The 24,918-nt window shown below is 40.1% G+C and overlaps 1 protein-coding gene across 6 annotated transcripts in view; it reads right to left on the bottom strand.

Annotated features, from left to right (window-relative positions):
* ARMH3 (armadillo like helical domain containing 3) overlaps nt 1-24,918 on the bottom strand; it is a 158,424-nt gene that overhangs the window by 62,990 nt on the left and 70,516 nt on the right. For all 6 annotated transcript variants that reach the window (XM_036336210.1, XM_036336211.1, XM_036336213.1 and 3 more), the window contains 3 exons: nt 12,398-12,480; nt 10,849-10,975; nt 4,814-4,889 (listed from right to left, as the gene is read on the bottom strand). In XM_036336210.1, coding sequence (XP_036192103.1) covers nt 4,814-4,889; nt 10,849-10,975; nt 12,398-12,480 — 286 coding nt within the window. The remainder of the gene's footprint in view (nt 1-4,813; nt 4,890-10,848; nt 10,976-12,397; nt 12,481-24,918) is intronic.

The raw sequence follows: 24,918 nt of genomic DNA, 5'->3' as shown, positions 1-24,918 counted from the left end.
ACTAATAAAATGTTCATTAAGTGAAAAGCATTAAGATGTTAACTTAAAGAGATTCATTACAGACTTCAAATTACTTACTTTGAAAGTAGTTTGATTAGACGAAGGTCAGATTTTAGTCTAACATTTTTCTTTTTCTCTTTTGACACATAGTCAGCAGACATCTATAGGACCCCAGTAAAGGAGCCTGCTAAGTGGTAGCAGAATATATTTAGCATAGACGTCTCCAAGCAAAACTTCCCAAATGTTTTCTCCTTCCATCCCTGCACATGTTCCTTCTCCCCTTCACGCCCCCCTCCCCCACCCTACACACACACCAGAGTATTCTTTTGTGGACTAGTAGATCTGTGGAGACAGCTGCAGTAACAATTATACCAAGTAAAATTTTAAAGGTGGAGCTATATTTTACTTTTCTTGTGGCAAAGCAATGGAACAACCCTCCCATGGGGAGGAATAAACACAGAGCTCTGTATGTTAATGACATCGGGTGTTCCAACAAAAATAGCACTTTCTAAGCAGCTGCATTTTAAGAGTATCTCTGAAGGATCAAATAGGAAGAGAGAGACAAGTTGTTTAAATACAAATAACTTTGACAATTAAAGAACTAGCATGACTAAGCGAGGAAAGACAAGTGAAAAGCAAACAGTCTGACACTTGAGCAAATTTAGGACTCCAAACATGTGGGAGTACTTTTAATTTTCGCTATCAGAATCTAAACCCCAAAGAACAGACAGGCCTGCAGCCTTTTACCTACTGGTGAGATACTATATTACAGTTGCCATCAGATGTACCGCATTCCAGAAAATCCCAAAGGCATAATTTGTAGCTGTCATCAACTAGCAAATCAGTCTCAGAGGTCCTCCCAGCTGTTACATATCTGAAAGTTTCACATGCAATCCAATCCCTTCCCATGGCTATCAAAGAACTTACTACAGGAGAGGTGGCTAAGAGTTTGCTCTGCCCTAGAAATCCTTTCCAGGTCTGGGATCAGCACAAATACCTTTATAAACAACAGAAGTAAATGTTACATACCATCACAATATTACTCCTAAACCTTTATAATCAACTTGATAATCAATTTGGTGGCGAATAGTTAAATGTCTCACAGTATCCTTGGGAGATATTTAACCCACAGGTCCAATTTTCTGACAGAGTCTCCTGTTTTCTAAACAATTCAAATTTAATAGTGTCATGGATGTACAACACAACCTCTTAGAAAAAAAGAAAAGGAGCATAAGCGGTAGCACTCATTAATGCTGGCTCCGTGGAATAGAGACTTCTTAGGCATATCACTTTTTTGCCCTCAGCTGAGAAAAGAAAACTCCCTAGACCACCCTTATACAAAGAATCAAAATCAAGCCACACACAAAAAGCAAAATATCTTTTAAGGCTAAGGGTAACATCTTAACTTTTATAGACTGGACAAATGAAGACCTATTTAGGAAACATTCTAAGGAAGGCTCAAAATACTAAACCTGGTATAGCAATTCCTCAAAAAAAATTAAACAAAGAATCACCATATGACCCTCCAATTCTATTTCTCAGTTAATGCCCAAAAGAAGTAAAAGCAGGGACTGAACAGATGTTTGTACACCCATGCACAAATAACCAAAATCACAATAACCAAAAGGTGGAAGTAACTTGCTTGGGGCTTCGTCAATGGATGAATAAATAAACAAAATGTGACATATACATACAATGGAATATTATTTAGCCTAAAAAGGAAAAAAATTCTGACACATGCTACAACAGGAGTGAACCTTAAAAACATCAGGCTAGCCGAAACCGGTTTGGCTCAGTGGATAGAGCGTCGGCCTGCGGACTCAAGGGTCCCAGGTTCGATTCCGGTCAAGGGCATATACGTAGGTTGCAAGCACATCCCCAGTGGGGGATATGCAGGAGGCAGCTGGTTGATGTTTCTCTCTCATCGATGTTTCTAGCTCTCTATCTCTCTCCCTTCCTCTCTGTAAAAAATCAATAAAAAAAAAAAAAAAAAAAAAAAAAAAACATCAGGCTAAGTGAAATGAACAGTATTTTATAGTTTACTAACTGCTTTCATATACATTACATCATGTAATTCTCACAACCACTTCCCTATGAACAGTTGATATTGCCATGATCTCCATTTTATAGGTAGTGGAAAGAGTTCAGAGAAGCTAAATAACTTGCTCAAGGTCACACATTAAAAGACAAAAACAAAAAATCCAGTTTCTCTAACTGAAATTTCCATACTCCTTTCAATATATCAAGCTGAGTTTTCTATTTACCTCCATGGAAGCCTTTGATGCAACTCTATTGAAGGAGACAGTATGGTACAGAACAGGAGTGGGGAACATCTGGCCTGAGGGCCTATTTATTTGGTCTGGCCCTGCCAAGGCATTAGGGGTGAGTCCATTAAATGTTTGACAATATATACTAAGGAAGGCTAATTTTTAAGTTGACAATTTTGTATGGCCCGCAAATGATGTTATAAATATCCAAATGACCCTTTTGGCAGAAAAAAGGTTCCCCATCTCTGGTGTAGAAGAAAGAGCCCTGGACTTGGGAGTTAGAAGACCTATGATTAATTCTCAGCTTTGCCACACGACAATTGTGAGACTTTCTGCATTTCACAATAGCTTTAAGACTCAGTTTCTTCATTGGTAAAAGTGTACTTTAAGTTTATAATATAGTCTTCTTTATAGAGTTTGATAATTAAAGAAGACAGTAAATGAAAGAGCAGAACAAAGTTTAGAACTTAAGTGAAAATAAATGTCACAAAGAAAAAATATAAGCTTTCACAGGCTAAGAATCACCAATATTTCCCCCTGATCTGGCCTTAGTGTGATAAGTGGCACTTATCACAAACACATCTTTCTAGGAATCTCCTGAGAAAACTGACTACATCTCTGATACATCTGACACATACTCTGAGTCTAATTCATTAGCAACAGTGAAAATGATATAATAATTATTCTCGTCAGCAAACTCATCAAAAAAGTTTGAGGAATGAAAATGGAGTACAAGCCTAACAAAGATTTGCAAAGAGAAGAGATCATAGTCATAGGCATCTGCTAAAAACCTAACCCAGTCCTGGGGGCGAGCTGGAGGGGGTCAATGGAGGGAAAGGGGGGACATATATAATACTTTCAACAATAAAGAATTATTAATTAAAAAAAAAAAAAAACTTAATCCAGTCCTTTCTGGTCTATTCAGAAAAAGGACAGGCCAAGACCTTAAACCAGCTGTTTGATGGCCCTTGAAAAGAATAAGGACAGTAGCCAAGCCAGAAGTCACTGAAAGGAAAAGCAACAAATTAGAAGATAAAGCAAGCATAAAAGAATGTGATCAAGGAAACAGATCCCAGATGAAAAGGAGCTGCCTGGAAAGACCAAGTAAATATATGAATAAATAAACATAATGTCATTTATACCATATGCACTTTATAATCTAACCCAGAATCTTGTGCTTCTTTCAAATACCCACATTTGTCATACTGCCCTCGGGTCACAAAGGGATATTTGGAATAAAGCAGTTTGTAATTCCCGATTCTTACAAAAAATCATATTTATTATAAGGCCTCACTACCATATCTGGTTTACTTGCTAGGTGCAAATATACATTTATTTGTGAGATTTATAAAACTGTGTTTGCTACAAAATGTCTCTGGGGTCAGGTAAGGCAGATCAACCTTCAGTGCAATCTTGTTAGCACATCTCACCCTCATGCTCCCTCAGCCCAGTCCTCACAATGCAATTTCACACTTTTCCTTTCATTCCCAGACATGCCAAACACTATAGTAAATCACTACAGGGATAGGACAGTTTGCCTTAAAAAAAAAGCTATGGAAACAAATACTGACTCCAAGCTCTGTCACACATTAGGATATACTAAGTTGTAAATGTATATTACTATTACTGGGAATGCCTGGCAAGGCTTACATCTGGAGCTAAATCAAGTTTCCCCATCTGTTGGGTTTGCCTCATCCACTCAATGTTAATTTTTCAATTGTTTGCAAGAACAATTTAATAACTGTTGAGAAAAATGGAAAATGACAGACACAGAGGAAGCAAGAAATATAAGAAAAGTAAGTCAACTTTAGGTTTCCCAATACTGAAGGCATAGTTTCTCCATTTACAAACAGCTCACTCCAGTGAATGTGTGGTATTTCCTTCTATGTCTCTGGATCTATTTTGTTCATCAACTTATTTTATTCATTAGATCCCACATATGAGTGAGATCTTGTGATATTTGTCTGTCTCTGACTGGCTTATTTTACTTAGCATAATACTCTCCAGGTCCCTCCATGTGGTATTTCCTTAAGACCCTAAACCAACTCCATGTATGACTCAGTTTTATCCAATACCTACAGCACTCTGTAATTGTCTTGCTGCCTCATAAGGAACCTAAAATGACTTAGCCCCACAAGCTCCATTCCATTTGCCTCTATTTACCACAAATAGAAATAGCCATGTAAAGCAAAACGTCAAAGTTCCAGATTCCCATGAGTCATTCTTTGAACTGAGAACAGCAGAAAAAATTTTCAAAGAAAAGCTTTCAGATGCCCTATACACAGAGGTGCCTGAAAAGGCCCTGCAACCATCTCTGAGTAAGAAAAGAAAATTCACAGAACAGCACTGTGAGTTATTTCAATGACAAAATGAAAGTCTCATGCACGCCTGCTTTTCTTGATCAAGTACGACGATTTCTTCCACTCCTACAGGCATCAGGGCTTAAAATAGAAGTGGTGTTCAACAAACTATTTAGAAAAGTACAACACACCTGAGGATGAACCAAGGAACCAAGGAACTCTGAAAGAGAAAATCTCATTCCTTACCTGATATTAACCAATGCATGGGTCACCTTGCTAGCAGCTTCTTTCCACTGGCCTGCATTGGTAGAAAGCCTCAGAACTGTACAGAAGGAAAGAACAAAGATCTGTCAGACCCCTGGTATAAAACACAGATATGACGATGAAGACATGTCTCAGAATAGCACTATTAGAATAACCAAACAGAGCCTGTACCAAGCTTCTGTTTAAAATGTCCTCATCCTGCCCTGGCCAGTTTGGCTCAGTGGATAGAGCGCCGGCCTGCGAACTGAAGGGTCCCAGCTTCGATTCCGGTCAGGGGCACATGCCCGGGTTGTGGGCTCGATCCCCAGTGAGGGACTTGCAGGAGGCAGCCAATCCACCATGATTCTCTCTCATCATGGATGTTTCTATCTCTCTCTCCCTCATCCTTCCTCTCTGAAATCAATAAAAATATATTAGAATAAATAAATAAAATAAAATCCTCATCCTAGCCCTAGCTGATTTGGCTCAATGGATAGACCATCCACCTGAGTACCAAAGAGTCCTGGGTTCAATTCCAGTCAAGGGCACGTATCTCAGTTGCAGGCTCTTTCCTGGACCAGGCCCTGGGTGCATGCAGGAGGCAACCAATTGATGTGTTTCTCTCACATCGCTATTTCTCTCTGTCTTTCCCTCTCTCTTCCACTCTCTGAAAAAAAAAAATTAATGGAAAAATATTCTTGGTGATGATTAAAAGAATACATAAAATTTAAAAATAAAATGTCCTCATCCTAGAGTAGTGATTTTCAACCAGTGTGCTGCAAGAATTTTTCAAAAATATATTTTGATTTTTTTTTTGATTTTTTTTTTTTTTACAGAGAGGAAGGGAGAGGGATAGAGTTAGAAACATCAATGAGAGAGAAACATCGATCAGCTGCCTCCTGCACACCCCCTACTGGGGATGTGCCCGCAACTAAGGTATATGACCTTGACTGAAATCGAACTTGGGACCCTTCAGTCCGCAGGCTGACACGCTATCCACTGAGCCAAACCGATTAGGGCTGCAAGAATTTTTAAACATGCAATATCTATCTAGTCAGGAGCACAGACCTCTTTTCCTGCAGACCAGCGGTTCTCAACCTGTGGGTCGCGACCCCTTTGGGGGTCGAACAACCCTTTCACAGGGGTCGCCTAAGACCATCAGAAAACACATATATAATTACATATTGCTTTTGTGATTAATCACTATGCTTTAATTATGTTCAATTTATAACAATGAAAATACATCCTGCATATCAGATATTTACATTACGATTCATAACAGTGGCAAAATTAGTTATGAAGTAGCAACGAAAATAATTTTATGGTTGGGGGTCACCACAACATGAGGAACTGTATTAAAGGGTCACGGCATTAGGAAGGTTGAGAACCATTGACCTAGACCCAGCTTATTCTCTCTGTCTGTCATTTCTTCATCCTTTCGCCGCCCTCACTCAGGCTTTCGAACCCTTGGCTGAGTTGGCTCGAAACCAGACTAATATCCTTCATGAATATTTGCAAATCCAACAACACATAAAAATGATATTAAGTTACAATCATGTAGGGTTGGTTTAACATTTAAAACTCAGTCAATCACTCTAGCAATACTCAATAAATCATCTCAATAAATGCTAAAACTGTTTTAATAGTATCCAACATTTATTAATGATAATACCTCCACTGAAACTAGAAACAAAAGGGAATTTCTTTAACCTGATAAAGGGCATCTATGAAAACCTATAGCTAATGTCACATTTAATGAAGAATAATTGAGTATTTTATATTGGAAACAAGGCAAATATATCCATTCTCACAACTCTAATTTAACATATTACTGGAGGTCCTAGCCTTATTTCAGTGAAATAAGGCAAGAAAAAAAAGGCATACAAATTGGAATAAAAACTGTTTTATTCGCAGATAACATGGTCTACACAGAAAATCCCAAAAAGGTTATAAGAAGCTACTAAACCTAATAAGTGAGTTTAGCAAGATGACAGGATACAAGGTGAAATTTAAAAATTAAAGTGTTTCTATATATTAGCAATGAACAAAAAAAATTGAGATTCTAAATAATACCATTTACAATAGCACCAAAATCCATGAAATATTTTGAGATAAATTTAATAAAATATATTTAAGATTTGCCCTGGCCAGTGAGGCTCACTTGGTTAGAGCATCGCCCCATACATCAATGGGTCACGGGTTCAATTCCCAATAAGGGCACATATGGGAGGCACAGATCAATGTTTCTCTTTCATATCAATATTTTTTTCTCTCTCTCTCTCTCCCTCTTCCTTCCTCTCTTTCTAGAATTAATGAAAAACATATACCTGGGTGAGGATTAAAAAAATACAGGGTGCCCTCCCAAATGTATACACACTTTAACAGCTGATAGCTAAATTTTGAAAATGAAAAGTATTTTAATAAACACTGGTTTTAAAATTATTCAAAGTGTGTGTACACATTTTTGGGGGGACATGATGTGTGTGTGTGTGTGTGCACGTGTGCACAAGATTTTCATGCTGAAAACTACAAAATAGAACCACAGGCATGGAAACATGGAACAAACTGACTAATCTCAGAGGGAAGTGGGGAGGGGAGGTGGGGAGAAATTAACCAAAGGTCTTATATGCATACTAGAGGCCTGCAGGGATCAGGCCGAAACTGGCTCTCCGACAACCCCCAAGGGGTCCCAGATTGCGAGAAGGTGCAGGCCAGGCCAAGGGACCCCACTGGTGCACAACTGGGGCTGGGGAGAGACCACGGGAGGGCTCCAGAGCATGTCTTGCCTGACTCGCCCAGTCCCAATCAGCCGGACCCCAGCAGCAAGCTAAACTACAGGTCAGAGCGTCTGCCCCTGGTGGTCAGTGCACACCACAGCGATCGGTCAAACAGCTGAAAGGTCAGAGGGACAATTAGCATATTAGGCTTTTATATATATAGATATGCATTACATATGGACATAGACAATAGGTTGGTGAAGGCCGGGGGCAGGATGGGAACTGGCTGGAAGGGGACAATGGGGGAGCAGGGGAGGGAGACATCTGTAATACTCTCAACAATAAAGATTTTAAAAATAAAAATAATAATGTATCTGCTTTGGAAAACAGTTTGATAGTTTCTTATAAAGTTAATATATTTATCAAACACCCAAAAATCCCATTCATAGGTATGTAACCAAGTGAAATGAAAACTTGTACTCACACAAACCCTGCACAAGAATGTTTGTAGAGGCTTTATTTATAATTGCTAAAAACTAGAAACCTCTCAAATGTACTTCAATTGACAGATAAACTAAACTGGCATATTTCTACAATGAAATATTATTCTATAACAAAGAGGAATGAACTACTAATACATGCATCAACATGGATGAATTTCAAACAAATTACTCTGTAAAAGAAGTCAGACTCAAAAGACTATATCAGTGGTTCTCAACCTTCCTAAAGCCACGACCCTTTAATACAGTTCCTCATGTAAAAGAAGTCAGACTCAAAAGACTATATCAGTGGTTCTCAACCTTCCTAAAGCCACGACCCTTTAATACAGTTCCTCATGTTGTGGTGACCCCCAACCATAAAATTATTTTCGTTGCTACTTCATAACTGTAATTTTGCTACTGTTATGAATCGTAATGTAAATATCTGATATGCAGGATGTATTTAGGCAACCCCTGTGAAAGGGTCGTTTGACCCTCAAAGGGGTCGTGACCCACAGGTTGAGAATCTCTGGACTATATGATCCCATCCACATTTATGTATTTTTTAATTTTTAAAAATATTTTCCTTTTTATTGAATTTATCGGAATGACACCGATTAACAAAATTATACAGGTTTCATGTGCACAATTCTACACCACATCATCTGTACACTGTACTGTGTGTTCACCACCCCAAGTCAAGTCTCCATCCATCACTATTTATCCCCCCTATACCCTCCTCCACTGCCATAACACCTCCCCCCACCCCACTCCCGCCCCACAATCACTACACTGTTATTCCTGTATATAAATGTATTTTTTTAGAAAAGGCAAAAACTATGTGGACAGGTAACAGATCAGTGGTTGCTAGAGGTGGTGGATAGTGAAAGAGTTGATCTCACAGGAGCACAAGAAAAAGTTTGGAGGTAATGAAACTCCCATATCTTGAATTTTTGTGGTAATTACACGTCTATATGCATTTGTCAAAACTCAGAATTGTATGAATCTCAGAGAGAAGGGGGTAGGGGGCGGGAAGAGATTAAATAAAGAATGTGCATGCATTTATACATAAACTATGGACACAGACAATAGTGCGGTAGGTCTGGGTGTGTGTGGTGAGGTGGAATAGAAGGGGTCAATGGGGGAAAAGGGAACATCTCTAATACTTTCAATAATAAAGACAAATATAAAAAATAGACCTCAAAAAACTTGACTTAAGGCCTAGCTAGTTTCGCTCAATGGATACAGCGTCAGCCTGTGGACTAAGAGTCCCAGGTTTGATTCCAGTCAAGAGCACATGCAAGGTTGCGGGTTCGATCTCCAGTGGGGGGTGTGCAAGAGGCAGCTGATCCATGATTCTCTCTCATCATTGATGTTTCTATCTCTCTCTCTCCCTTCCTTTCTGAAATCAATAAAAATTTTTTAAAAAAACGACTGAAAAAATGCTTTTTCCATCAGAAGTTTCATCATACTTTATAAAAAATGGAGAGTACTAAAACATGCTATCTCCATTTGTTGTGCTTAATTTAGTGAAAATTTCACTTTCCTATTTGTGTTTTCCAGGTTAACATTTTTTAAGATAAATTTTTTAATGTTGATAATATTACAGATACTTCCCATTTCCCCACCCTTTCCCCCCTCCAGGTCAACATTTTAATTCCCTTGGCAGATTTGAGCATTCCCAGATATCCTTTCTCATCTTGTTGCTATAGCTACAAGGACTTAATCTCATTTACTCTGTACATGGCCCAGTTAAGCAGGTATGACAGGCTTCTATAAAATCTCTCTCCCACTCCAACTCTTTTTCTTTCCTCATTGAAAGTCATCTTTATTCATCTATTAATCGGTGCTGAAGCCTGGAATGTATACGTGTATATATAATAGCTTCATATATATATGTATGTATATGTGTGTATATATGTATGTATGTATATGTATATATACATATATATGTGTGTGTCAAAGAAATAAAATATTGTACACTACTTTAAATGAGTGCACTTCATTATATACCAATTACACCTCAATAAAGCTATTAAGTTGGGGATTTTAATAGATAGCTTTACTAAATGAATTTCTGTTTCTGTGAAATCTTTCCTGAACTTTCAAACTCCAGGTAGGTTTGACTAGACTCTTTACTCAAATTTATAGGGATACATGACCTTTTTCAGAAATATAGGTGGGGCAAAAGTAGATTTACAGTTGTGAGTATTCGAAACACAGAGTTTATTCTTGTATTATTATTTATTAATTATTGTATTTTCCTACGAACAACTGTAACCCTACTTTTGCCCCACCCTGTAGTTGTATTCATTATGGCCAAAGAGTAAATTTTCAGTGAGCCAATCACCAAAAGGTTTGCAAGAAAGATTTTTATTTAATGCCCACTTCCTCTTGTAAGTTATGCTAAAATACATAGGTATATTAAAACTCCTTAAAATCTTGTACTTTCTCAAATAACACAATGTTCTTCCTTTGGGATCCAAGCTCTTCTATTTCCACTGTCAATTCCCACCCACTCCTTCTCTCCCATCTCACTGCATTCACTAATGTCCACAAGCCTCCCTATTCTCTCTTTTTCTCACAAACATCAAGAAAGGGCTACAGGGCTGCTACCCAGCTTTTTACTGAGATGAATTCTGAGTTCCTGAAGGCAGAAAAGCCCACATATTTCTTCTTATTGCCTGAGAAGAAAAGACTACTGCATTTCTATGCCAAGCAAGGGCACCAAGCAACTAAGAATCTTTTGTAGTCTTTTCTTTTTATATGCTAAAAATCACAGCTGATGCAGAGAGCTGAGCAAAAAGAGGGGAGAGAGGAGTAAAAAGAAAAGACAGCTTACCCATGGAGTATAGGTTGTCAAAGCTCTGGTGCATGCGGATAATCTCATAGTAGAGTTCATCATAGCTGCTCGGGGTGGGCAGGAATGTGTCACCGTATGTGATAAACATATTAAATAGGTTCACAATCTAAAGAAGAAGCAAAAGTCCATACACAGGTATCACACTATAAAGACTGGAAGGTATCAGTTGTATACTGCAGCCAGCTCTTACTGGCTTGTAAGAGCTGACTGTTACATTTTCAGGAATTTGTGAGCTAGTTATTAAACAAAGCCATTATTAAAAAATAATTTACATAAACTTACAATTTAATAAATTATATTACAATGAACGTAATAAATACTAAAACTCATCACTTCCCAATTACTTTCTATCTTTTAGTATTATCTATGCTCTTGAGACTAATATTTTTAAAATATATTTTATTGATTTTTTACAGAGGAAGGGGAAGGGATAGAGAGTTAGAAACATCAATGAGAGAAAATCATTGATCAGCTGCCTCCTGCACACCCCCTACTGGGGATGTGCCCGCAACCAAGGTACATGCCCTTGACCGGAATCGAACCTGGGACCCTTCAGTCCGCAGGCCGACGCTCTATCCACTGAGCCAAACCGGTTAGGGCTTGAGATTAATTTACATCTCTTAAATCTGATGTGATGGGAATACCATATATAATGGTGTGTTATGTTTGTCTTTTCCGAACTCTGCATTCAATGATGCCATTTTGATAACTTTGAAATTGGCCCTGGTGGGTATAGTTTTACTGTGGAAATCAGCAAAAGATATAAATCAGGATTTTCCCCCCCAAAATGTTAAACATTTATGAACACACTGGGTAATATCTTGAGAAGACAATAAAAAGGCAAAATGCCCACCTATTACCCCAAATAACCAGTCAGATAAGCAGGCATCTGCAATATCCCTCAAAAACTAAGTACAGCCATGATGGAGCTATTCACGTGGCTGGGACACCTCTAGAGGCTTTGCTATGTACCAACATAGATACTATAGTACAGTCTCTTAACTGGGACCGAGGCTCATACTCATACACAGAGATCTGACCTATACCTGCCCCTGCCAAGCAATATGAAAGAGTCCTGCCCTGGCTGATGTGGCTCAGTTGGTTGGAGCGAAGGGCTGTAGGTTCAATTCCCAGTCAGGGCATATACCCAGGTTGCGAGTTCGAACCCCAGTCAGGGCATGTATGCGAGGCAACCAATAGATATTTCTCACATCAATGTTTCTGTTTCTCTCTTTCTCTTTCTCTCTCTCTCTCCTTCCCTCTCCCCTTCCTTCCTCTCTAAAGTCAGTAAAAACATATCCTTAAGTGAGGATTAAAAAAAAAAAAGGAATAGAAAGTGTACCAGGTTCACCAAAAACATAGGTAAGAGTAGGGAGCACCATTACAGAGATTCTAATCCAAAAGGAAAGTAAAAATAAAGACTTGGTTCCCTATGGCTTAGTCCCCAGAATCCAGCTCCTGTTTCAAACCAGCCCATCTCTGTCTTAGGGTAGAACTTCAGAAAAAAAAATATTTTTTGGTTACTCACCATAAGGGCTAATGTAAAAATGTTGTGTTTGGCCAAAAGTACAGTCTCGTTTGACATAAGGAACTTCAGCAAATTTATCAAGGCTTAAAAAAAAAAAAGACAGACATCAACAAGCTATTCAAAGCATAACTAATAAAGTTAAATGAAAGCAATGAAAGTCAACTAGCTCTACAGAAATCCAAATAGGGCTAAAATGAGTAAGTCTCAGCTGCAAAGCACTTTTTAAAAGCAGGTAAGGTGGGTATATTTGAAGAATTGACCTTCCCAAGCACAAGTCTGCTTACCTGCCCATGGAAGGTTTTTAAAAATCTACTTCTTTTTGCCACCTCTTTAAGAGCAATTAAGCTCAGAAACTTGACTATAAAATACATATTAAGTATTCCAAATTTATACCCCCATCAAATGTGCCCAATTTACAAGTCAAAATAAGGGTTCCCTTCTCACGCTAGGCTGCTAGCATCTCCTGTCACCAAATTTTAGCTATGTACCTGTTTCAAACATCATTGCTAAGAGGAACATTTTTCAATTCTAACCAATCACCAGATGAGCCAGCTATGTTGTAGAACTTACACCTGAGCTTCAGCTCGGAATTGGAAGAGAGCTCATGAAGAGGAAAAATAAAAAAGCCCTTAACTGTTCTAACTATTCAAACAAATGTACAGCTCTGCTCTGTCCTTTCTCAACCAAGACAACACTTACTGAAAAAGTCCTCTTTCTGCCTGGCAATCCTTATTGAGGGGAGAGACTGTCAAAACCCAAATAATCTCAGTAAAGAGACTGCCAAGTCCAAAGGTTAGCAGTGCAGCTTTAAAGACATTTTACAAATAAATATTAAGCATAAAGAAAAGTATCACTTGCCCTGTACTCATTCACGTAGGACTGTGAAATTAATCCTGCTTCTGTGTCCCTCATGACCATCAGCTCTGTCTTAGCAGCCCTATTTGATGGCAAACTATAAAGAAGGGGTTTGGCAGTTGCAAGCAATTGGTGGTCCTCCCGTCTTCTCTTCTTCAACCCTCCTCACTTCCACAGACACAAAAAAAAGGTTTGACCTCTCCTTTTCTAAGACCATATCTGCTTCTTTACCAGCAAAGTCCATTCTACGATGTTCTCTGAGCTTTGTGAAGTTTACTACTCTTAGAGAAGAGACATGGACTTTGATTTGAAACAGCAGGGAATAATGAGTAGGAGTAAAACTCTCTCAACACTGGCTGCCTGCCACACAACACCCCTCACTCTCAAATCCTCTAAAAGCACAGGTACAATAAAGAAGCAGCAGGTAAGGAAAAGTACAAAAGCCTGTCCACGTTCTGTTTCTAAGCCTGAATCTTCCCCTCAAATAGCAAAAGAGTCTCGCTAAGGATGAAGGAGGTAGGAACTCATTTATGAACTCTTTACTCCTGCCCCAACTCAAAGTCTTTGAGGTTTCATAATGGACAGGCAAGTGATAGGCAGCTGGGCCTTTTGATATGGTCTGTTAACAAGTGATCTGTTAGACTGGGAAGAAAAAAAAAGAAAAAGCTCCATGGGAGGATCACATAATCTGCTTAGCTCCGACCAGGAGCTCAGATAATGAAGGGGACTAACATTAAAATTCATACAAAACTAACTCAGACCAAATCTCTCTCATTAATGATCACTTTGTTGAGTTCATTTAAGGGCTGCCCATTCCACCCTCTACCTCAGAGCTTAGACAAGCCCTGCTAATGGATAGATCACATGACAATCACAAGCTATAAACTCACAGGAGAAAAAGAGGAATTGATGGGTAGCACTCGTGGAACTCTGCAAAACATAATAGCTGGAGAGAGATAAAGCAGCTTTTGCACAAATCTAATCAACAAGGATTTTGTCCCCAGCACACACAGCACAAAGATGCAACTTCAGCAGTGGTTATATGATAAATAAGGGACCCAAAACCTGGAGAAAAGGAAGTAGAAACAATGATTTATTGCCCCTCTGCTGCACTACAGTTAGTCTTGATCTCTGGGATTCAGAATCAGGGATTACAAAGTGATAAATATTAGAGGAGGAAAAGAGCAATTCTGGCACAATCCAAGAGGTGACCTGTGTCCCAACTGCAAGAGACATCAACAGAGCTGAACAGTAAGTGAGGAAGAGAGTCAGGCACTATAATACTGAGAGTCAGTGCCAGGGGACACCTGCATCTTGCCCCTGATAATTTAGGTCAGATCTCCCCTTTCCCTCCAAAAAACAAGCCAAGATTTTATCACCTGGAAGTAGCCATTCTCTAAAGCAGGGGTCAGGAACCTTTCTCCTACCAAAGGCCACTTGGATTTTTTTAAAATATATTTTTATTGATTTCAGAGAGGAAAGGAGAGGGAGAGAGAGATAGGAAACATCAATGATGAGAGAGAATCATTGATCAGCTACCTCCTGCACGTCCCACACTGAGGATCGAGCCCACAACCCGGGTACATGCCCCTGGCCGGAATCGAACCCAGGACCCTTCAGTCTACAGGCCAACGCTGTATCCACTAAGCCAAACCGGCTAGGGCCCATTTGTATATTTATAACATCATTCACTCAATATAAATTTATGTTATGCCCAGCCTGCGTGGTTGAGTGGTTGAAAGTTGACGCATGCAGCAGGAGGTCATGGTTCAATTCCCGGTCAGGGCACATGCCCGGGTTGCGGGATCAATCCCCAGTGTGGGGTGTGCAGGAGGCACCCGATTAACCATTCTCTCTCACCATTGATGTTTCCCTCTTTCTTTCCCTTCCTCTCTGAAATCAATAAAAATAAAAATAAAAAAATTTATGTTGCTCTGAAAAAAGCTCCTCAATTTATTGAATTTCAAGTCCAACCTGTGGTTGCCTTGGCAGGGTCCGACCAAGCGGGCCTTATATGGCCTACGGGCCGGAGTTCCCAACCCCTGCTCTACAGGGAATTTAACAGGCAGCTAAAAGGAACAAAGCAACCTTAAAATTGGCTCCCACAAGCCTCTGACATCAGGGACCACAATCCCTCTCCAACAGAGAATGCCCCAACTATCCCATGAAATAGTGCTTTTTTTCCCTTCATCATCTCCCTGACTTTGCACTCGTTCTACCAACTGTTCAGTGTATTCTACATCACTATACACACATTGTCTTTTACCTCTGACCTGATGTGATGAGAGTTCTAAGTCTATGAGACTTCAACATAGCTGATTATAGATTTTTTAGAGCTAGAAAGGACATTAAAAGTCATTTAAGGTTTCGGGCTCAATCCCTAGTAGAGGGTGTGCAGGAGGCAGCTGATCAATTATTCTCTCTCATCATTGATGTTTTTATCTCTCCCTTCTTCTCTGAAATCAAAAATACATATATTTTTTAATTTGTTTAAAATAACAGACAACAGATCAATGTATTTCTTTCCATAGAAACTAACATGATCCCCACAAACACTCCATCTCAACTTTCTATAACCTCACCATAACTGATTACCAGCTGAAATTTACATTATGGTACAAAGTACTAAGTACAGGGCCAAACATACAAAGGTATTTCCTCTCTGATGGGGAAAGGAAAGGAGCCAAGTATATTCAATCAACAGAGAGAGTCATGAATTCTTGGGCAGGAATGCAAATTCAAAAGGAAATCTGGGCAGCCTTCAAGACAAACCTATGGCAGTCTTCAGAATAATAATCAAAGTTCACAAAACCACCAATGCACTGAAGCACCGACAATATTCTAGGAAATCCTTGGGAATCCTGGATTCGACTCCTAATCTTTGCTATCTCTACTAAATGAAGCTCCAGATACCTGGCTCCAATTACTCTTAACTTGAATGAAAAATAGAGAAGTTATGTCAGTACAATATTTGAGGTATTATATTACGCATTCAATACATTGTTATAGGGAAATGGGTGTTCCACACACACAAATTCTTCATTGTAACGTCTTTTCCATCAGGAACTTTGAAAACTTAATTTCTGGGCTCTTTTTCAGGAACTAGAAATTGACTGCAACTGCTGCCTCTTTTGACTCTGTACTGGAGGCAACTGTCAGTATCACACTTAGCTTTGGCCCAAGCTCCTTTCCTTGGGGAATCTTGTGCATGAAGTATGGCAGTGGTGTGCAGCAGTTCTGACTTACTGAATGCCGACAGGTGAATAAAGGATAGTGTGCAGGTTCTGGGAAGCTGAGCCAGGAACAGGTACTTTGATGGTTCCTGGGTCCCAAGTGAATTCTCAGAGGCAGACACAACCAATCTATTTTTCAAATGGGAAGAGTTCAGTACCATCACCTGAGAATCCTGCCACCTTATACATAAGGTCCCCCCTCAACCCTCAAGAAATCTTGTTTGTCAAACTGTTCCTAGCATATACGTACCTCACATCATGAAGACTCTTAAATTTTATCCTATTTTAAATTCAAATTGTACTACCATGTAGGAGAGTAGAATGAATAATGGATATGGGAACTTCTCCAGAACTAAAAACTATCCCCCACACTGAAGTAAACCAGGTGCACAGATGAACAAGCCAACCATGGAAAGACACAATTAAGTGGTCCTCAGAATCCTGCCTCATGAGAAGCAGAGGGGAGGTTTAATTACAAACCCAAGTGAATGACATTTAAATAAAATTAAAAACAGGAAGGAGACAGAGAGCCTCCAGCAGAACATAAATAAATGTCTCGGAAAATTCAGGGCAGAGAGAGCTGTCTGTTGGACAGCTTTTACATGCTATGAAGAGAAAGAGATACAAAGCAAAGACAAGAGTTTGCCAGGCTCTATTTTGTGGCCTGGCATGGAGCTAGGATAAGATGCCACAGATCACAAATCAAAAAAAATCCGCTCATTAGGGGAAACGGATAAATAATTTCACAGGGACTGATAGCAGAGAAATATTAGCATTTCACTTGCTTAGGAGAGAGGTAAAGGAACTTAAAGGACAGACTAGAAATAGCACTAGTGTAATAAGCCAAAGCCTCCAAAACCCCAGAGGCACTATAAACTCCAGCCAATTCTAGCATCTCTGGACAAAATCACCAATTGTCCAGAGACATTGCCAGCAATCAGTAGCCTCACTGTCAATCAACAAAGTGGCACAGGAAGGATTTAGAAGCAAGCACCCACCAATAGAATAATTTAAAAATACACTAGGTGGCTTTTCAGAATACAGGCATCTGTCTAACTGAAAACTCAAACACCTCCCTGAAACAGAGGCCAACAAATCAAAAAAGAAAATGAAATGGCTTTGGTTGCAAGCTATGAACCTCTCCAGGTGAAGGTTGCACAAAAGTCTGTACATCTGGTAAGAAGATTCTGGGATGATGGCAGAGTAGGAAGCACCAGGACTCTCTCTCCCAAGCTGGACAATTGCACTGGCAGAATCTGTCTGATTAACTATTCTGGAATTCTGGACTATGATGAAAATTTGCAGGTTACAGAAGACTCGGACGGTATATTTTGGTTAATTGTGGTCAAATTTAGCTCCAAGCACTATATAGCAGCTACCCATCCCGCACCCTCAGCCATGTGGCAAGAGCTGGGCACTTGTTCCTGAAGCAGCTTGCACACACACACATCTTGTGGAAGCTAAGGTGGCAAAACTAACCCTGTCCTCCTAATACTGGGGATATGTGCACTGATGGCTGACTGCTGGTTCTGACTGCTGACTGCTGGGTGCAAAGAGGTGGGCAGCATTGTTTTGCACCTCCCCCATTGTTGCAAGCCCTTCCCCCTCCAGATACGTGACTTCCAGGAGATTAAAGAGTCAGTACTCCTTTTTCCCCTGCCTTCATTTTTCACATTTCCCCTTTAGAAAACTAGACATTGCCCTGGCAGGTATGCTCAGTGGTTAGAGTGTCGGCCCAAGCACCGAAGGGACATGGGTTTGCTCCCCAGTCAAGGGCATGTATCTGGATTGCAAGTTCACTCCCGCCCTTGGCTGGGGCATGTGCAAGAGGCAACCAATCGATGTGTTTCTCTCACATCGATATCTCTCTTTCTCTCTCTTCCCTTCCCTCCCACCCTTCCACTCTCTATTAAAAAAAAAAAATCAATGGAAAAAAATATATCCTCAGGTGAGGATTAACAGAAAACTGGACATTAAAGACTAGCATATTAAAAAAAAAAAAACAACTGCAAAAACAGGGAAAATTAAAAAGTGACTGTGCATGCCCAAGGAAAGGCTCAGAAGAGACCTAAGAAGACATTCAGTTTAGAGCTCAAGCTGATCCTCAACACAGACAGCCTATGCCAGGGTCCAACCCCAGCAGGTCCAGGGGTTCCCAAAGGCGTAGACGGAGTCGGCGAAGAAGGAAGGACACGGAGACAGTGTTCAGTTGATCAGCAGCCTAGCCAGGATCTCCAGCCAAGTTCTGGTCTGGATCTCCAGAGAGGTTCTCCTTAGGATCTCCAGCCAGGTTCTGTGTCCATGTTCTCTTGCTAGGTTCTCCAGGTTCTCCAGCCAGGTTCTGTAGCCATGTTCCCTCGCTAGGTTCTCCAGCCAGGTTCTGTCCAGGTTCTCCAGCCAGGTTCAGTCACCAGGTTCTAGTCAGGTTCTCTTGCCAATTTCTGTAGTCAGGTTCAGTCCAGGATCTTTTACCATGTTCTCTCGCTAGGTTCTGTCTCTAGGTTCTGAGGCCAGTTTCTGTCCAGGATCTTTTGCCATGTTCTCTCCAGCGAAGTTCTTCTGTCTCTAGAGAACGTTCTGTGTAGGTTCTGTGCCTAGGTTCTGTCTCTCTTGGTTCTGTCTTCTGAGTTTTGTGTTCTAAGCTCTGTATTCTAAGTTCTGAGTTCTAAGTTCTATCTTGCTGTCTTGTTGCATCTGTATTTATACCAGTTGATTCAATCCTATCAATCTCTATTACAAAGGTTAGGGCGTTTCTTATCTTCATTCCAGGGAGTAAAGATTATGTAGCTTAAGCACGATTGTTCTTAGTTAAAGTGATTAATTACCCGCCTGGCACTTAGTTAAGAGGTTTTATTCCCTCCCTAGCTTCAGGGGAAAATCCCTACCTGGGGAAACACCCTTTCTCAGAGACCTTGGTTAAAACACATAGTGCCAAGAAGGTGAGCAAACATATTAAGAACAGTATGCCATATATGCCAGGTCCCTTGAAACAGCAAGCATGGACCGGCTCCCGGCAAGCCTACAACAATAAAACAACAAAACAATAATAAAGTCAGCAAACTCTGAGGAAGGGACAGAAACTGATTTCTTGCACCTTGAGGACATTATGTTACGTGAAATAAGCCTCACAAAAAGACAAATACTGTATGATTCCATTTATGGGGTACTAGAAAGAAGACTGGTAGTTGCCAAGAGTTGGGGGAAGGAAGGAATAGAGCAGTGATGGCGAACCTATGACACTCGTGTCAGAGGTGACACGCGAACTCATTTTTTTGGTTGATTTTTCTTTAAATGGCATTTAAATATATAAAATAAATATCAAAAATATAAGTCTTTGTTTTACTATGGTTGCAAATATCAAAAAATTTCTATATGTGACACAGCACCAGAGTTAAGTTAGGGTTTTTCAAAATGCTGACACACCAAGCTCAAATGGTTCGCCATCACTGGAATAGAGAGTCATTGTTTAATAGGTACAGAGCTTTAGTTTTACAAGATGAAACGAGTTATGGGAAAAGATGGTGGTGATGGTTACAAAACAATGTGAGTATATTTAATACCACTGGACTGTATACTTTAAAAATGACTACAATGGTAAATTTTATCTTTTGTGTATTTTACCATAATAATAAAAAAAGGTCAGTACATCAACAGGCTGTACTGTCTAATCTAGATGAACTGAAAAAAAGAACAAATCCTTTCTTTAAATGGAAGTTAGGTTCTATTCTACCATTTTCCTTGTTTTTGAAGTGCATCTACTAAAAGAGAAAATATGGTTCTCATCTATCTCCAATTTCCCAATTACTTGGAACACTGCAATTCTCACAGTTACCACTCACCTTCTTCTTTCTCATGAAAATGAGCTTTTATGTGAAAGTTTCCATATGGAGCATGCAGGATCCCATATATGTACCTCATTCCTATGTAGCTACCTCTAACTAATCATGCTCAGAAGCCAGCATTGCCCAACTGAGAGATAGCCAAAATCACTCTTTAAGAAATCTAATAGTCAGTGAGACCATGTGTCTGAAGTAGATCCAAAAACTTTACTTTCTGCCAAAATGAATGAAAACCAATAATAGACCTGTCCTGCTCTCTGAGCCAGGAAACGAAGACACCAATGAAACCAAATGATATGTTCCTTTAGAACAGGGGTGGGGACATCAGAATTACAACTAAAATATCGAACAACCATCATTCAGAACTGCCTGAAATCTGGCTGAATGGAAATCCTACAACTAGAGAATAAAGAAAGTACACTGGGACTGGTAGGAGGGGGGAGGCATAGAACGGGCTGGTCTGACACCCACGTGTGGCATTTTTTTTCAATCAGGTTGGACATCTCGGCTGCAGAGGCCTCCTGTGAGAAGCAAGGGGTCCCAGCCCCACATCAGACCCCGAGCCCAGGATTCCAGAGCTGGGAAGAGAAGTTCCTATAATTTCAGGCTATAAAAACCAGTGGGGATTATGGCAGAGTGACATGGAGGCTGCTAGAGTCCCAAGCAGTTCTTACAGGGTACTGCTTCCTCTGAGCTCCAGTGCCCGGCAGCAGCTTTGGGGATCCAGGGACAAACAGGGAGGAACTGGATTGTCTGGCATCAGGATAGGAACTCGGGGATGGCTTTGTCCAAGACAGGACATTGTTCCTGTGCTGGGATCTCCCCTGATGCAGAACTGACTTGCTCCCAATCAGAAGAGCAAAAAGAAAAAAGAATCCAAAAATATGAAAGAAATAGATTTCCAAGTCCAGAAAGCACAGAGAGTCCCAAACAAGAGGAACTCAAAGAGGCCCACACCAAGACACATCATATTAAAATGCCAAGGGTTAAGGACAAAGAGAGAATCTTAAAGCAGCAAGAGAAAGCAGTTGGTTACCTACAAGGAAGCGCCCATATGACTGTCAGCTGATTTCTCAACAGAAACTTTGCAGGCCAGAAGGGAGTGGCAAGGAATATTCAAAGTAATGAATAGCAAGGACCTACAACCAAGATTACTCTACTCAGCAAAGCTATCATTTAGACTTAAAGGTCAGATAAAGAGTTTCACAGACAAGAAAAAGCTGAAAGAGTTCATTACCACCAAACCAGTTTTACATGAAATGTTGAAAGATATTCTTTAAGAAGAGGAAGAAGAAGAGAAAAAGATAAAAAAATATGAACAATAATACTATATGTAATACTTTAACACATTGTATGCGGGAAACGTATTGATACGTTTTATGTTGACTGGTAGTAGAGCGGCGCGGGACATGTATTAATACATTTTTTATAGACTAGCGGTAGAATGTGGGTAACGTGTAAATACGTAAACTAAAGTTATCGTAATTTTACTGAATGTTGCCATTTGTGCAAAAAATTAGCAAAAATGGCCCGCGCCACCTGTTAGCGCACGATAAAAACTACCCGCAAACAATGTGTTAAACAATAAAGAATTTAAAAAAATATATGAACAATATAATGGTAATAAATACATATCTATCAACAATTGAATCTAAAAATCAAAATAAACAAACAAGAAATCTAATTAACAAAATAAACTGATGAATAAAATAGAATTAGAGGCATGGAAACATGGATCAGACTGACGAATCTGGGAGGGGGGAAGAGATTAACCAAAGATCTTATCTATATACATAAAAGCCTAAGTGACCATTATGACGGAATGACCGTCACTATGACGTGCACTGACCACCAGAGAGTAGACGCTCAATGCCCCCTGGTGGTCAGTGCACTCCCACAGCCAACCTTCCATGGTCCCTCCCCCTGGCCGGCCAGCGAGTCCCAATCAGCCCCAATCAGGACTGGGCAGGATGACCCTGATCACTGGCCAGGCCGAGGGACCCCACCTGTGCACAAATTCGTGCACCGGGCCTCTAGTCCCATATAATAAAAGTGTAGTATGAAAATTGTTCCCTCAACCAGAGTCTTCCGGGAGTTCAACCAGGGGGTGGGCCGGCCGGGGGAAGGGAGGGAGGCCCGGGCACTGGCAGGCAGCTGGGGGAAGGAAGGGAGTACCCAGCCAGCAGCCGGCAACCACTAGGGACCCTACCAGTGCATGAATTTCGTGCACTGGGCCTCTAGTATGCATTTACCTATGGACATAGACAACAGGGTAGTGAAGGAACAGGGCGGAAAGCGAGTAGAGGAGGGACAATAAGAGGAAGGGGGACATCTGTAATACTCAACAATAAAGACTTAAAAAAATAATAAAGAACAGGGGTGGGGAACCTTTTGCTGCCAAGGGCCATTTGGATATTTATAAAATCATTCACTTAATTTACTTAATATAAATTTGTTGCTATAAAAAAGCTCCTAGATTTATTGAATTTTGAGTCCTGCCTGCGGTTGCCTTGACAGGGCCAGACCAACCCGCCTTATACAACAAGGGCCTTATACAACCGTGAGCCAGATGTTCTCCACCCCTGCATTAAAAGTAGGATAGGCACAGCCACAAAAGCATAGCTACTCCTTCCTCTGCCTCTTTAAGTGACAAGACACTAATGGGCCTCTGGTTAGGAAGTGACTTCATGTGCAGAGAAAAGAACAGAGATTGCTCACTCTTTTAGTGGTTTTTAGGTGGGAATCTTTTCCTCCTTATAACAGGCTAAACCTGTTAGAAATTCTTATCTTTTTCTTCTGCCAAGTTTCTGAAGAGATGAAAGAAAGATTCAAAATAGTGTAAATTTTGGATTTAGTCAAATGTGGTGATTTGAAGAGGATAAAAAGAGTTTCCTGGCATTCTTTTCCAGTCCTGGGGCTTTCTATACTGCTATACAGAATTACATAACAAAACTATGGAAACAGATAAATATACTCTAATGGCCTATATTAGAACACTCTAACCTTGAGAACAGATTATCAACAGAAGATAAAAGCCTCCATCTTTTTGCACATGAAAGCTAGGACTGTTGAGGGTATTTTTTCCATTTATTTATTTTTTTAGTGATAGTAGAGGGGAGGGAGAAGGAGGAGAGAGAAGGAGGGAGAGAGGAAGAGAGAGAGAGAGAAAAACATCGATTGGTTGCCTCCTGCCTGAGCCAGACCAGGGTCAGGGATCAAGTCTGCAAACGAGGTATGTGCCCTTGACTGGGAATCGAACCTGAGACCCTTTGGTCCATAGGCCAACACTCTAACCACTGAGCAACAGGCTGGGGCACAGAGCAGCCTTAATTAAGTACATCAAGCCTAGCATACATCTTGTAATATATTCCCCTAAATCATAGATAATTGGGGGTAAAGAGGAAGAACAGTTTAAAAAGCAATTTAAAAAACAAAATAGTAATAGCAGCTACCAAAATTCATCTTCCCATCTACTCTAGCTATTTACTGCTATGTTCTTTCCCACCTAGATACTCTCTTCAAAACTAAAAGAAGCAATACTGTAGTTATATAAGATGTCACTATTTAGAAGAAGCTGGGTAAAGGACACAAAAATTTTCTGTACTATTTTTGCAACTTCCTGTGAGTTATAATTATACCAATAGTAAAAGTTTTTAAACTAAACTAAAAGAAGCAGACAGTTAAAAGTTTCCCAAAGGATAGTTTCCCAAAATCAGGAGGGGCTACCAAACAGTCAAAATTATACTATACAAGAACTACCAGATAAATCTATGGCTCCAGTTATTTTTTCTCTTGAAAATGTTCAGTTCCATGCCGAAACCGGTTTGGTTCAGTGGATAGAGCGTCGGCCTGCGGACTGAAGGGTCCCAGGTTCGATTCCGGTCAAGGGCATGTGCCTGGGTTGCAGGCACTTCCCCAGTGGGGGATGTGCAGGAGGCAGATGATCGATGTTTCTCTCTCATCGATGTTTCTGACTATCTCTCTCCCTTCTCTCTGTAAAAAATCAACAAAATATATTTAAAAAAAAAAAAAGAAAAGAAAAGAAAATGTTCAGTTCCATATGAACAACAGTATAACAACAAAAGGCTCTCGATTTCCAGTCTCAAGTATACCTAAACCATGAAGTCACAGGCTTCTGCCAGTGATGAGAAAGCTAGCTAGACACTCTCTAGGTTTTTCATTTTCCCAGTAGGTACCTGAAAGGTCAGGCAATGTACAATTTCTCTCTTTTTCACAAAGCTGTGAATGCTTTGGATGCTATCTAGCACAGTGGAGCTAGACAGATTGTTTTGGGGGATTTGGAGGCCTTTCTTCCTGTTGGGAGGCAAATGTTGCCTAGTGATCACATCTGAGCAAAGAAGTCAGGAACACTAAATTCTAATCTGTTTAGTATCTGGTTCCATGATCCTTAGTAAGTCACTTCCCTTCTACGCCTCCACTCCCTTCCCCAACAAATGGCAATAAAATAATGACTTATCACCCAAGAATGAGCAGGGTGAAAGGGTAAGAAGGACTGTGATCCCTAGATAAACATCGAATATAAAATGCCAGTATAAATCTGCCTTTATAGCAACCCATGTTTTTAGACTGTGGA

The sequence above is a fragment of the Myotis myotis genome, unplaced genomic scaffold (assembly GCF_014108235.1).
Source record: "Myotis myotis isolate mMyoMyo1 unplaced genomic scaffold, mMyoMyo1.p scaffold_m19_p_15, whole genome shotgun sequence".
Taxonomy (NCBI): domain Eukaryota; kingdom Metazoa; phylum Chordata; class Mammalia; order Chiroptera; family Vespertilionidae; genus Myotis; species Myotis myotis.
This window is presented reverse-complemented; position numbering and strand designations above follow the sequence as displayed.